This window comes from Dinoponera quadriceps, unplaced genomic scaffold, assembly GCF_001313825.1.
Source record: "Dinoponera quadriceps isolate SergipeBrazil2010 unplaced genomic scaffold, ASM131382v1 scaffold1308, whole genome shotgun sequence".
NCBI classification, from domain to species: Eukaryota; Metazoa; Arthropoda; class Insecta; order Hymenoptera; family Formicidae; genus Dinoponera; species Dinoponera quadriceps.
Genome location: NW_014555613.1, coordinates 1050819 through 1065009, shown reverse-complemented (window position 1 = coordinate 1065009; position 14191 = coordinate 1050819). Strand labels below are relative to the sequence as shown.

The 14191-nt window shown below is 39.3% G+C and overlaps 1 protein-coding gene across 1 annotated transcript in view; it reads right to left on the bottom strand.

Annotated features, from left to right (window-relative positions):
- LOC106744815 (glutamate receptor ionotropic, kainate 2-like) overlaps positions 1 to 14191 on the bottom strand; it is a 151212-nt gene that overhangs the window by 114521 nt on the left and 22500 nt on the right. The window contains exon 3 of the mRNA XM_014619856.1: positions 1616 to 1777. Coding sequence (XP_014475342.1) covers positions 1616 to 1777 — 162 coding nt within the window. The remainder of the gene's footprint in view (positions 1 to 1615; positions 1778 to 14191) is intronic.

Below are 14191 nucleotides of genomic sequence, written 5' to 3'. Positions count from 1 at the left end.
CGTCTGAAAAACGCACAGATATCTCATTCAAAGGTCAAACGCGTCTGAAATTTTGTCAGACGTCGCGTCGACACTCGTTCGAAAAATCGTATCGACCATCCGGTTATATCGCGATTTACAAAAACAAAGATTGAAAACGACGAGAAGGATTGGTAAACTTTCTATGTCAATATTTACCGGAGAGTGCAAGCTGATCACCTTTGCCGAGCTGTTATAGCGCGCAAAATGCATGCGCTCAAATATGATTATTCGTCGGATTAGCATTCCGTAAAATTCATTTGCGAGAAATAAAGCAGCCCGGCCAGCTTCGACGCGATCTTATGCAGAATTGAATACGACAGAAATTCGGATAAGCGTCGAAAGGAACGTGAAAAAAAAAATCCTGAAAATTCTACTCGACTGATTCTCCCACGGGATTAATTATAAGCTCGACGCTGCGACGAAAACAGCGCGAGCGTGCGCGACTAATGGATTACTCGGAGTCATATTGTGTTTCACCGAGAATCTTGAACATAAGCCATTATTGTGAGAGGAAAGAAATGAGAGAGTATATTTAAACTTTTCTCTTCTAGATATATAGTAAAAAAACGTGAATATTCGTGTATTAACATACGTACAGACGTATTCACATTGCATTCTTCTCGAGTCGAATTTTTATTTCCTCTTCGGGATTTGGAAATTCTCTTGGGGGCAGTTTGTGGGGCAAATGATGTTTTTGAATAGCGAACAATTGTCGCAAGCATACCGATAGTAAATATTCGATTTCGTCACTTAGATTTTCTCAATACGTCGACGAGGGAAGTAATAAGCTCCTAACAATGTTATGAAGCAATGTTCAGACAATGTCCCAATGGTGTGTATCCGATAGCAGCCGGGAAGGATAATAATGTGTATGCTATTTTAATAACGACGCGCGGCAAACGGGCCTGTTATTCTTGGCTGGTTTATATACGCCCTCAAGACGATAAATTTTGCTTACGGCAACGCCTTACACTACACGACGCGGCAGCTAAAAGGACTCTCAGGATATTCAGGATGCCCCCGAAGTATCCTCGCGAGTACCATGATTCTAGTCGATGAACCAAGCTCTTTGTTTCGACTTAATGCGAGCGTAACGTCTCTCACAGACGTTGCCCATTCGCGGTCCATTATTCAAAATCTATTCTAAATCCGCGGCTGTTTCTCATGCGTGTATTTTCAATATCGATGTAAGAGCAACGATTAAATTTTTGTCTCGAAAGTAAGCTATTAGCACTGTTTAAACATTTTGCAACTGTTTGTAACTGCAGACTGAAAACGTAGCAAACTTTCCGAAATAAATCATTCCCGACGTGCGGAGAACCGTGAGATTAATGAGCGTGAGACGTTTTTTAACTTTAGTAGAATTTCTTACGGGCGTGTGCGACGCGGCATCGTTTCATTACACGAAGGACTTTTCCGCGCTGTAAGTTCCAGTACAAATTGTGGGTTCTTGCGCCGACGTGGATTACGAAAATGCAAATGAAACTACGATTAAGAAGTTTATCCGTAAAAATACAAGTCGCATATGGAAAATATATACATTAAAAGAAATAAATCGCGAGCGCGATTAAAAGGCCGAATTAATAATGCTTACCTTTCTTAGAAGCGTGGAAGGAATCATCTTTCGACACGTATTGAATATCGTACTCCAGCGTGGTCTTCGGCAGAATAATTTTCTCCTTGTTGATCTTGTAAACGGCGTACTTGAAGGCCAGCTCCGTGCTGCTATCCTTTTGGTCATGAGTGAATATAGCACCTGAAAGTAAGCAGGACCATGATCGCATTAATCCTTAAAGTGGAACAGCGAACGCCATCGCTAATAATATTTCCGATCAAAGTTCGTGTACCTATGCTAATAAACTGTAAGCTCCGATTTAAACTGAATCTGTCGCACACGAACGCTTTTAATATCACTTTTGTGTTAAACTGCACATGTCACCAATGGTTTTTCCTTTTTCAATTATATTCTGTAATATTAATGCTATTCTCGTAAATATGTCTCGTTTCTACTCTCGTCAACTGAACAAAACCTTTCTTAATTTGGTGAAATTTAATCAGGAGGTATTCAATTTTCTTAAAAAAAAAGATATTATGTATGTATGTGATTAATAAAATTTAATTCAAGAAAATTCACATTCAATTTGATTAAAAACTATACGGATATTATGTTTATCCGGTTTATTTAATTAAATTTAAAAAGAGTGAAGTTGACGAAATCTGTTAACAGAAATATCATTAATTAAACATTTCTAGATTTGTACACACGAGTCGTACACATGGCAATTTAATTTGAGTGGCTCAAGAAATGCTGTGTCACAAAAATATTATGTGCATGTTGTGTACATATTGTGCGCATATTGCGTACGTACTGAGTATGTATAATGTACATTACGTTAGTGTAACACATGTCATACAGCAACATACATACATATATATATATATAAACGTAAAACATATTTAAGTTGTCTGATACAAGCCGTATCGTCCGTCATATACTTATAGTTTAGATTTACGGTTAAAAATATCCGCGTTATAAGAACCGCTGGCGTGGCAAAACACGCCCATGACACCCTTGAATGGAGCTCATTTTAATTACACCTATTCGTCGACTGACACCGATCACACAGCCGCCGGCTACCAATAGTGTATCAGAGGTCGCGGCAGAATTTTCCAAGAGGTCTCGCGTTTGAAAGTCTCGAGAATGCACATCCAATTCATCGAACAATCCAAAAGAACGACTCTAAGCATACATCGTTCATTTCCCATTATTGCTAACTAGTCCGTCCTTTGAGAGGAGAGAATACTGAAAAAAAGATGCTGTACATTGAAAGGGATTAATCTTCTCTTTCGGTATTGAAGCTCTCAAGACGCCCGGGGTCGTTTACGGAAACTAACGGACGTCCTTCGGCGTGATAAAAAGCGACAGGATGCATTCCTGACCTAGCACCGGAGGCGATTTTTCGGTTAAACACGAGAGAAGCGATGACCACCAGCTTTGCCGATTAACGTCCTGACCGACGAATGACCGCTCTTTATAAAGAACTTGATGAAAGCTGCCCGCGATTACCAACGTATCGTGCCTCACTGGTCGTCATTGGGAGAGATTTTAGTTGAGTGAATTCGCAGTATTCAATACTATCTTTTAAAGATATTCTCTCGAAATCTGAAAGCGAGTGCTGTTTCATAATTGTGTGTACCCGTTTACGTGTTCCCACAAAGATGTAATTGCGGAATCCTCAATATGGATTCAAATAAAATAAATCGGAGGTTATTGGTAAAGGTAAATTTAAAACAAAGATGACCTTTTGATTAAAAAATCTTACAGTTCAGCAGAAATAAATAAAATCTAAAATGTGTATGCAATTCAATTACAGTTAAAATGAAAATGTGCGTGTATATGTGTTACTCTTTATACGAATTTTCAATATTCCATTTCTCCACCCCCGTAGAGGTACAGTAAGTAAAATGAAAAGCGATACAAACGAATATAAACCGAGCGTAATCGTATGCACATATACCAATTTTTTGATTAAAGTCAGATGCTAAGTTCACATAGGTCTGTTGACTCTTTCTAGAAAGCTTCTGGCTCAGTGCTCGACATCAGATGTAACTTTTGACCTAATTTCAATATTGATATCCATTATATCCTCTTTACCGTCCGCGAAATGATAACCAAGTGCATAAAGGACCATTCAATAATTATGTCACATACGAGGTGGTGAGGGGGGGGGGAGGGAAGTAAGTCTATTAGCTGCATGACGGTCTGTGATGACAGGGAGAGAGAGAAGGGAAATAAAGGTCATGGAACGTTACATTAGATGGAAGCGAACACATTGAAGCGATAACGAGCTCTCTCGGCACATCCCTCCGAATCATCGGTCCTTTCGTGCTCTCGTTTTTCATGAGTCCTTAACCCTTCCTGACGGCGTTCTCTCTCGTTGCCGACGCTCTTTTACTTTTCGTTCCGCGCGTCGTAACTAACTAATCCATTTATCTGTAACAGAGTGGACGCGCATTAGCCGTCTTCCACCTCTCATCCCGCAGTATTGTTCGCCACTGTGGCTCTGCCATTCTTTTTCCTTTCCCTGTGTTTTCACTGTAACACGTTAAGCTCCCTGATCCTCCCGGAAACGCCGCGACGACTTTTTTCAGTACTTTCTTGCGACTTCATCGACTGCGCGCACACGCTCTGGCCATTAGTTGTTTAAATACAGTATAGGTAATCCTCAAATACGTTTGTTGCAGATTTTAATGGCTAGTTCGGCCACTATATCTTTGTTTGTTTTTGTATATAATTAAGATAGTGATACGAATAATCATGGCGCAGGTAGGTTCAGGTGACAAAGTTTAGGTTTAATCTACCTGGTTATTAATTAAAAGCGGATTGCCTAGAATAATATCAAACTAAAAGATATCCTCAAATGTAAAATCGTCGTGGATTAAAAATGCCATTGTCGCTGATTCATATTTATAATCATGTCTGTACCTTCAGAAATGGAATATTATTTCATGTATATGTATTCTAAAATAAATGTATCTTAGCGCATACAGTACAATAAAGAGATGTAGAAATGGTTATATGAAAGAAATTTTTAAACAGGGAGAAAGAGAGAAAGAGAGAGAGAGAGAGTAAAAAGGATAGAACTGCATGCATGCATGCATGTGGTTGATCGGAATAACATTTCTCTCGCGCTTAAGCCGTGCTCGCAATTTTGCGCGAGTTTCCCTGAATTATCTTAGTCGTAATTTTCAAAGCTTTGTATTATTTTACAAAAATCCAGCAGCTCCATATTATCCTTAAACTCGCGGAAACGTTTTTGAAAAACGACCGGAGATTACTGCGAAACGGCTTGATGCTCAACGAAACGTATCGCATTAACGTTACATTCGACTCTTGTGTGTTTGCGACAGAAGGACTGGCTAAAAATATCATGTTAAAACGCACTATATACATATTATCAAAGCACAATTATACAAGTTTCCTGGTTTGGTGCGAAAATAATAATAATAATTGTTTAATAATAATAATTTGAATAATTAAAAATAACATATAACGTAATGGCTGAACAGTATCGGAAAAATAATTATTTATTATTTAATAGTTGCGAAGAAGAGAAAGTTTCATTTGTATTTTATTTCTATTTCGAATTATTTAGGTTACGTTGTAACAATATTTATATTGTTACACCATTTACTTGATGTTACGGTATTCGTATATGTACATTCACGATCAATTCACCCATTGATCTTGGTCAATCTCATGGGATTTGTGGCAGATTCACAGAGGATTCGGCAAGTTAATATCGCTAATTCCTCGTAAATGTTAACAGGTTTCCGTTGGGGAGCGGGTTGAATGCGTACGCCAGAGCGCCGGGTACATTTTCGCGGATAAAACAATTTCAAACATTTTCCGCTGCATATAAGTGATAAAGTGCGACGATACGAGCAGACGATCTCTAGAGAGATTGCGAACTGCAATTTTCTAGTATGATTTTCGTGACTAAAAAATAGAAATAAAGATCCCGCGTTTTAGAAGATAGAAAACAATAAATGTCAATTAACAAACACACAGCGTGATATATTGTGTGTGTGTGTGTGTATGTGCGTGTGTGTGCACACGGTTATATCTCATTTTTATTTCTTTGCATCGAAATCAATGTATGGCTATGTTATATACGGAAAAAATTGATCAGCTAAAGGACAGCTAAAAATTCAACTATATAAACCGTTAGTTTTTAGCTTTGGGGGCTAATTCTTTTTTCGTGCTAGGCAGTAAAAACTATGGAGTAAAATTTTAGTACCATACCTAATTTTCAGCTGTGGGAGCTAATTCTTATGAATACACAGCTGCAGTCATAGTGTTTATAGTCGTACACTGGGAAAAAAATTAGCTTTGGTGCTTTTCTTCTAGGTTACATTTCACTTTACATATATTTAATAAGAGGAAAAAAAGAGAAAGAAAATTACCGACAGTTCTTCTAAACTGGTCTCATTTCTACTTTGACTTGTCTCATCTCTCGTTATCTTTCGCCTTTCATTCACACAGCGCTTCAATATGATATTTCAACAACGGCGATGTACGATGATAATGCTAACGAGCATCGTCGCATGAAGCGTGCTCGTTATAACGCCTTGTGATTACATGCAAGCAATTGCGTGCGTGAGATTAAAGGAAGAACACCGTGGAAAGATGAGCAATTGGGGAAACTTGACAGCAAGAAATTTACCTGTGCCGGAGCACTCGTGTTTCTAAAGATATGATTCGACGCAGCTCGCGCGCGGTATTAAACACACGCCTCGCGCTAAACTTTAGCCGTGCAACTTTGATCCGACGCGCTTCACCACGGATCACGGAGGAGCACTTAATCGTTTAATTTAGCGGATAATTATCGCCCAGGGAGAGCCTGAATTCGATTGTGTTGAAGCTACTCGAATTAAGAACGCGATTGCATTTTACGGGAACAATTTGCCGTTGGGCGCGGAGAACACTCTTCGTCGTTTCAACGTACATATTCGCATTATCGGCAAATAGCAATAATTTTCTAACAGGGAAGTTTATCAAACTGGAATTAGGAAAACGCGCTCCCTAGATTTGTAAGACCGATATCAGAATCACGGATTTCCATACGCTCTGGATTTGTCGAGGAAAGCTAACCCGCTATCGCTGTGTCGGTTAACGATCGTCGGAAGTTAGCACGATTGCACTTTTATAGAAAGACAACTCGAACATTATGAAGTTATAGCGCGGTCGGGATATCCAGAAATTCATCGTGTTTATTCCCAATGAATTGTGACCAATAAAAACGTAGTCTGGCCGGCGAGCTGGTTTAGATTCATTCTAATAGAACGCTGCGCGCGCGCTCGGTAAAATATGAGCGGAATTGTGCGAAGGTGTGCCTTCAAATTCCGCTGGAAAATAGCTCTCGAACAATAAGTTATGAAATTGTGCGCACGGAGAAAAAGAATTTGCTGGCACAGCAAATTTTATGCTGTCGAAGCAACGTCTATCATTTATTATGTCAACAACAAAGGGATATATATTAAGAGAACTAATTGCCATTCGCTGGATTATTTTGCTGAATCTGCAAATTATTTGCAATAAGAACAAATTAGTGTATAATGTAATATATACAGGGTTTTCGGTAATTCATGAAACACCGCTTGTGTGCAGGTAGGATGGATTAAACTGAGTAGAAAAATCCTCTGTCATTTTGCAAACAACTACGCAAAATTTCGAGTTTCATCATTTTAGTTGTAACGAATATACAGTAGTAACGATGGTTTCGCTACAACAGCAAAATTATTTTTCTCAGTGCGCTTTATGCGAAAGAAACATAAAAAAATGAAATTCTCTACATAAAATAAATATATTTTTTTAATATATACGTTTAATCTGCGTTTAATCTGCTGCATCAATCTGCTGCTACTCAAATTACGCTTGTACGTTTATTTGAGTTCGTATCGTTTCGGCCTTAATTTCGACCTCAATTTTGGCGAGTCGCGTATCTGTTTTTATTTTAGTTGCATGAGAGAGGAAGAAACAAAAAGAACGTCGGACGTAAATAGTAAGTTTGCTCGATGGAAGCAGGAAGGAGCGCATGTATATCGTTCAACTTACAGCTCTTACCGCTCATGGATAAGCGGTTCTACCGCGACGCTCGACTACTTTTATCAGTTAGCCATAGATAAAACTCACTCTTTTGCCATGTAACACGATAAATACAATCCCTCTTCTTATTCGTTCCCTCGTGACCACTACTCTATGATAAGTGTTAATCCCGCAGCGCGAGAGAGAGAAAGGGTGATAGAAAGAGAGAGATGATTCTTCCGCGGGATATCATAGTTAAGGAAAATAAATGTAAATTTTTCTCATACGCTCAATTTTGTCAATGTTAACAACTGAAAGTTTATAATTTCGAAACAGTAAAACCGGAGCAGAACGGTATCGCGTTAGCATCGAGAAGAAACTGTTTTGCGATGCGCCAAATAAATCTAGCACGGGAACAGTACAGAAAGCTCGATACGTGCGTACGTAAACAAAAGCAAATAACAATTCAATATCGAACCGCACGTAATGCGACGTTTCTGTATTCAGAGATTGTCCAACCGCGGATACAGGCGTTCCTTGCCTCGACCGCGGCTTCATCAGCATTGCGAGCTTAAATTTCGATTGCCCTACGTTCTTTGTCTTTCCATTTCCGGGAGGAAAGAGAGACAGCTTTCGTCGCCAGGTTTCCTCTCGGACGAGACTCGAATTTCATCGAGTGAAACGACCCTCTATCCAGATAAGACTAAGCTGTGGGGAAGTACGCGAGGGAGGAGACAGTGAAAGGAGGGAGTGAGAGAGTGGAGGATGGCGACGGACGAATAAAGGCCGCAACTGATGAAGAGAGGGTGGTTAAAAAAAAAAAGGAAAGAAGTGGGCAGGAGAAACGATGCCACGGTCTTTCAGGCATTTAAAAAATCACTCTTCTCGACCCGTCAGTCGCCTGAAACAGGAATGCAAAAACTTCGGGGAAGTCAGATCGGGAAACGATTCGCAGCGGGTACGGGATAGATAAAGCGAGACGCAGGGCAGTAAAAGAGGGTGACGAGATAAGAAGATGAGCACAGATCAGGGGCATAGTCCTCGAAAAGTGGAGTGAAACTTTTTTCCCGGAACTTTTCCATTTGACCGACGGATTATACGAACTGCGCGAACTCTTTCGGAAACTCCGCGAAAGCGGAGATTGCTGCGAGCAGAGGTTTATGGGCGAAGCAAAAGACATCGGCGGAAGTTTGCGATAATTATGTGATTCGGGTAAAGCAATGGACAAGGACGGGACGAAGAGAGGTCTTGGAGGGACCTGGCGAGATTCTCTGTCATTACCAACATTATTATTGCCATCGCAGCTGAGAAGTGTAGCGTAATACTTTCGCCCATTAGTGTTGAACTATCAACGTTAATATTATATTCTAGAGGAAAAGTACTAAGACCGACACTCGAAAACCCTGTTCAAGGTGCAAAATTAGAATTTATATGTATAAATACGAAGCGGTAAAATTTCTCTGCCAAAATCTATTTTATTTATTTTTTTTTTAATTATTACACATTTTCTTGCAAATAATAAGAAGTAGAAGAAATGACGCTTCGAGAAATTAAATCCCAAAACTGACATATCCAGCTCGAGAAAAACTTCAAAAAATCAAATAACATAATAACATAACCGAACAGACTTGCAAAAAGAAACTGCCATCTCAGCTCCACCTACTGCACGCAGTAGACGAAGTTCATGTTTGAAAGTTTGATAAGTTTCATGTTCGACAGAGCTCGGAACTAACCGAAAAACGTGGATTCATTTTCCATACATATATCAGCTTCGGTGCTTCCTTTACTAATAAATAATAATAATATAATAATAATATAATGTACTAACAAATAAATCTGAGGACAGACCGAGTACACAAAATATCAAGTATCGTCGTACCGTCAGAATCGCTCTCGCAAGAATCACGTAACCCTAATTCGACCCGATCGAAACCGTAGTGGTGAGAGTCAGTGCCAAGTAGTTTCTGGGTCGGATTTCCTCTGTCGCTGCACAAAGTCGATACGTCTAGTTTGCGACCGAGATCGCGGTCTGCCCCAGGGACCAGTTTGTAGTAATTAGCAACACATCCTACACATACTCGAGCATAGAACTTTAATATAAATCGGAAAGAATTTTTTTCTCAACAAAAAGTGGAACGCCTGATAGTTACGAAGAAAATCTTCCGAAGACTTCGCAGAACTGACGTTGAGTCGCCCAATTCACCGAACCAATTTGCCGACAAACCGAGTACACCTCTCCGCGATTTCCGTGTGTGTGAGAACGAGTTATCGAGTTAATAATGTCGCATTAGCGAGAGTGCTCCAAAGTTCTGAAAATCGTTCCTCGATATTGGGGAAAAAGGAAGAAGGGAAGGGCAACGGAGCCGAATACGCCGGGTATGTGTAGAACTAGCGGTCGACGGCATCATCGCGCGTTCATTAATTACTTACGCGCGGGTGCGAAAGCCGATTAAAACTCCGTCGGTGTTGATGGATAGGGATTTACCGCGCAGCGTACTCGAGACACCTCCTCTAATTCCCACTAACGAGTTATTAAACTAATGTCTCTCATTAGCGGAAACCCTCCCTCGATTGCGGAAGAACGTGGGGAGGTCCTTACATACTGATGCGCGCACGGGGGCAGACAGTTGTTGGTGTACGTGCCGCGCGAAATTGGCCTCGTTAGTATGCCGCGTAGTTTCGAGTCAAAGTGCGTTTGCGGCAACAGCCACTTCGTCACGCGCGCGAGAAAATCGGGTGCGAGCGGATTTAACAACGTTGCGCCATTAAATGCAAGATCTGTTTTCGGCGGTGGCCGAGCTCACCGATCGGGAAACGATTCAGTGATTTCCCGAATGTTCGAACGTTTCTGCGAACGCTTTTACGCGCCGATTCCGCGGCTGAGACGAGCTCGGCCCGTAAGAGACACCGATTACAAGTTGGTAAGTTAACTACGAAACAATGCACGTCGCGACAGAATAATCTAATGCGGCTTACCGCGTAACGAGCGCGATGGATGCCGAATTTTGCAGGAGAATTGAATTTTCCCGCCATTGTGCCCGCAACGCGAAAGAACCCCGGTTGCGCCGATGCAGTTATCCGCGAATTATGCTGTTGGCGGTCGTGTCTGGCGATTCACTCGCGATGAAGCTTCCGCATGGGCTTGCGGTAGTCCGCAGAACCACACTTTGAGAGGCGCTGTTCCGCTAATGCAATTTCTGACGCGATCGATCAGACTGCACGCTAAGACCTCGTAGAACATACCGAACTTATCGAACATTCATGAAAATTCGAATAGATCCCGATCGCTGCTCGGCGTAAAACTCCCTCGTTGATTGTGCGATCGCAGCTCGGGTCTAGCTGTAATTATTGACGTCGGGATTTTCACGTCGAATCATGATGGGAAATAATGGCTATGCTCCGGTTTAAATGTTAGATGTAAATTAATTCGATGCTTTCGTTACCAGATATAATGATTTACTTAAAAATGGAAGGTACAAGTTTAATTATCGAAATAATTTCCATTATTATTTCCATCGGGTAACTGTCGAATTTCATCGCGGTATAAACTTGGCAGTTTGAAATTAATAAAATCATCGATATATTTCCGAACATTGTCTGCTGTTTTAAAATGTTAAAATCTCAGGGAACCGAATTAATTTATATATCTAATACATTCTCTAAATTGATGAAGAACATAAAATTATTTACAGGTATACTATAGTTTTAAGATGTTTTAAGAAAAGGAAAAACGTATATTATATGTAAATGTATAAAGATTTAAAGATACAGATATGTACTATAATAAACATACTGTATATATCGGAATAATATGTTGATAAAAAGTCGGATTAACTTGGATTTAATTAAATTATACGGCGATAACCCACTGCAATTCTCTTGTTCGATTTTGCTCGTTGCGCCAATATGTGGAAATTATAGTCGTATGTAACCTAACGGGAGCTCTCTTGGTCCGCGATCGAGCAATTAGATAACAAAGAGAAATCGAACGACTGCTATCTGCTTGGGAAGTGGAACATTCAATAGAACATTGGCAGTGCCATTTCTTACGAATTATATACGACGTAGTCCCACATTGAAAGGATTAGTAATAACACAATTGCCAAATTACCAAATTACCAAATTTTGTTACATTTGTAAAAACGGAATTGAATGATTCTGTAACATTTACCAAATATCTGGTAATTATCATTAAATATTTAATAACAGATTTTAAATATCCGACAGGTATTACTATTTTAGTTGATTCAACTCTGAACAAAAGTTGTTCATACTGCAAGCCAATTAAGTGCGTGGTGATTTATATCAAATTTCGTAGCAGTTACCAAATATTCCGTCGAAATCTCTAACTAAACGCATTTAGTATTACCAGTCTTTTCTTTCAGTGTATATAGTTGTAAGAAGCTCTTACAGAGCGATATTTTCCTGCCGCTCTTTACCTTTTCTTTCTCTGTATGTTACCTTGACCGTCGCGAGATATTTCTAGAATCATATTAGAATAATAGGATTTGAATATTCGCAAGACGATCCCAATAGCATCGCAGTAACTGAGACACTGTATCTTCCGAATTCTATCGACGGTCCCTTGTCTATTCGAACAAGCTCCTCGAGATCTTCCGGCGAGTGTTACTCCGAAATCATAGTCCACGTCGAAATTGAGGGAATCTTCATGCTTCCCATGAATACAGAATCAGGATTTTGTAAGTTCCAATCTGTTGTTTCTAACGTAGGCGGGTTCGCACCTAAAAGAAACCACCTGCGAAAATACTTTCCACCCTACTCAACTAAATTCTGTCCGATAACTGGGCAACATGTTGAAATGCGATATCGTCTACATCGATAAAGAGAAAGTAACTCCTCCGAGGTAGATAAGAATACGATATCACGACGGAAATCTGATGAATCAGGATATAATATCACCCCTTTCTTAGAGGAATATAGAATACGTGACGAAATATGTATACGTAACGAGATAATAACACAGTGACTGTCCGCCTGTGATTTTTCTGTTGGCTTTGGAAACACCTGGAATTTCTGTCAGTTAACGAGTGAAAATGCGGATTTCCGTGTATTTTCGGAAGGGAAATACAGAAGCGCACCGTCGGAGACGTTCATTCGCTCAACGGAAAAGAATTTAGAAGAAAGAGAAGCGGAAGGAAATCGGAGTACCAACGAGTTAATTTAGTTAAAATAGTGAATTGCAGGGAAAGTCGGTCGTCAATTTAATGGAGGGGTAGAAAGCGGGGTATTTGAATTAATGGTCGACAATCGGCGTTCCCGCGTTCCGAGGTTCTCGTGGTGATAACTGGTTGCCATAATTCATTTATGGAAACCTTTCGTATAAAACGACAGTCATTCTGTAGGGCGGTGTAATCGATTTTTTGTTCGTCGGCAAATCTCCGCGGGAAAATAATTGTGTATACCGGATACATTATTAAAGGGTCTGCTTCGCGAAGCTTCGGACTGGAAGCATGACGTCGCGAATCCTTCGAATTATCACATCTATCAGTTTCAGCTCGCGACGAAGTGGCTTATTGGATATCACAGAATAATGGATGTACATCGGTGGACTATCAAAGTTATACTCATCATTACTCGACATATCTATTATATCTCCAAAAGAAGGGGAAAGAGGATTAAACAATTTACCACAAATATTTTTCATGTTCAATCTAACATTCCACCAGTCCTACACTGAGAAAAAATATTAAAAATAAAATAAAAATATTCATTCGATTACACTAATAGCATATTTATTTATACCAATATACATATTTTTATGTACATAATAACTGGGGCCAATTTTTAAAAATGAGAAAATATGCATTTTCTTTTTAAATCTGTAGCTTTGTATGAAAAAGTGATTCTATATATATATATTAAAAAAACATGAATTTAGATTGAAATAAATTTGTTATTAACATCCATCTTGTTATTAACATCCGAAAAATATTTTATACTTTTTAAATATTTTTTTCTCAGTATAAAGTCGAATAATTCCACACATTACTATGGTCATGTTTTTTTATCTCTTGTTAGATTTTGGTTTAGGTTTAACTTGATGATAACGTGAAAATTATGTTCTTCTACTCATAATTAATAATTCAGTTTTAAAAGTTTCCACTACGAAACCATTAATTTAACGATTAACGATGAATAGCAACTTTTTGTATTATCATCAGTTTAAACCACAAGTTAACCAGAAAATAAAAAACTGAGCCTATATATAATCCATTATTAAAACCGGTATACAATTATCAAAGGGAAATTGAAAATAATACACGTCTAAGGTATGCGACTATATTAAAGCAAATTTTATCCCCAGTTAGGTTAACGTTTTCAATATCGCTTTCAGGCAACGGAAGAATATCAATCGATCACATATGAGGCCGTCAGGCTGCGCAGTCTTACCACAAAAAATTGCATTCATGAAAGTTAATAAATGTCTCCTCGGGCACATTTATGTTTTATTTCTTCTTTAAACTGCGCACCTCTTGCGACGCTTGGATCAATCATCGATAATTTCGCTGTCATTATTCCAATACTGTAGTGTTCCTTCAACGTATTCGACTGATGAGACAC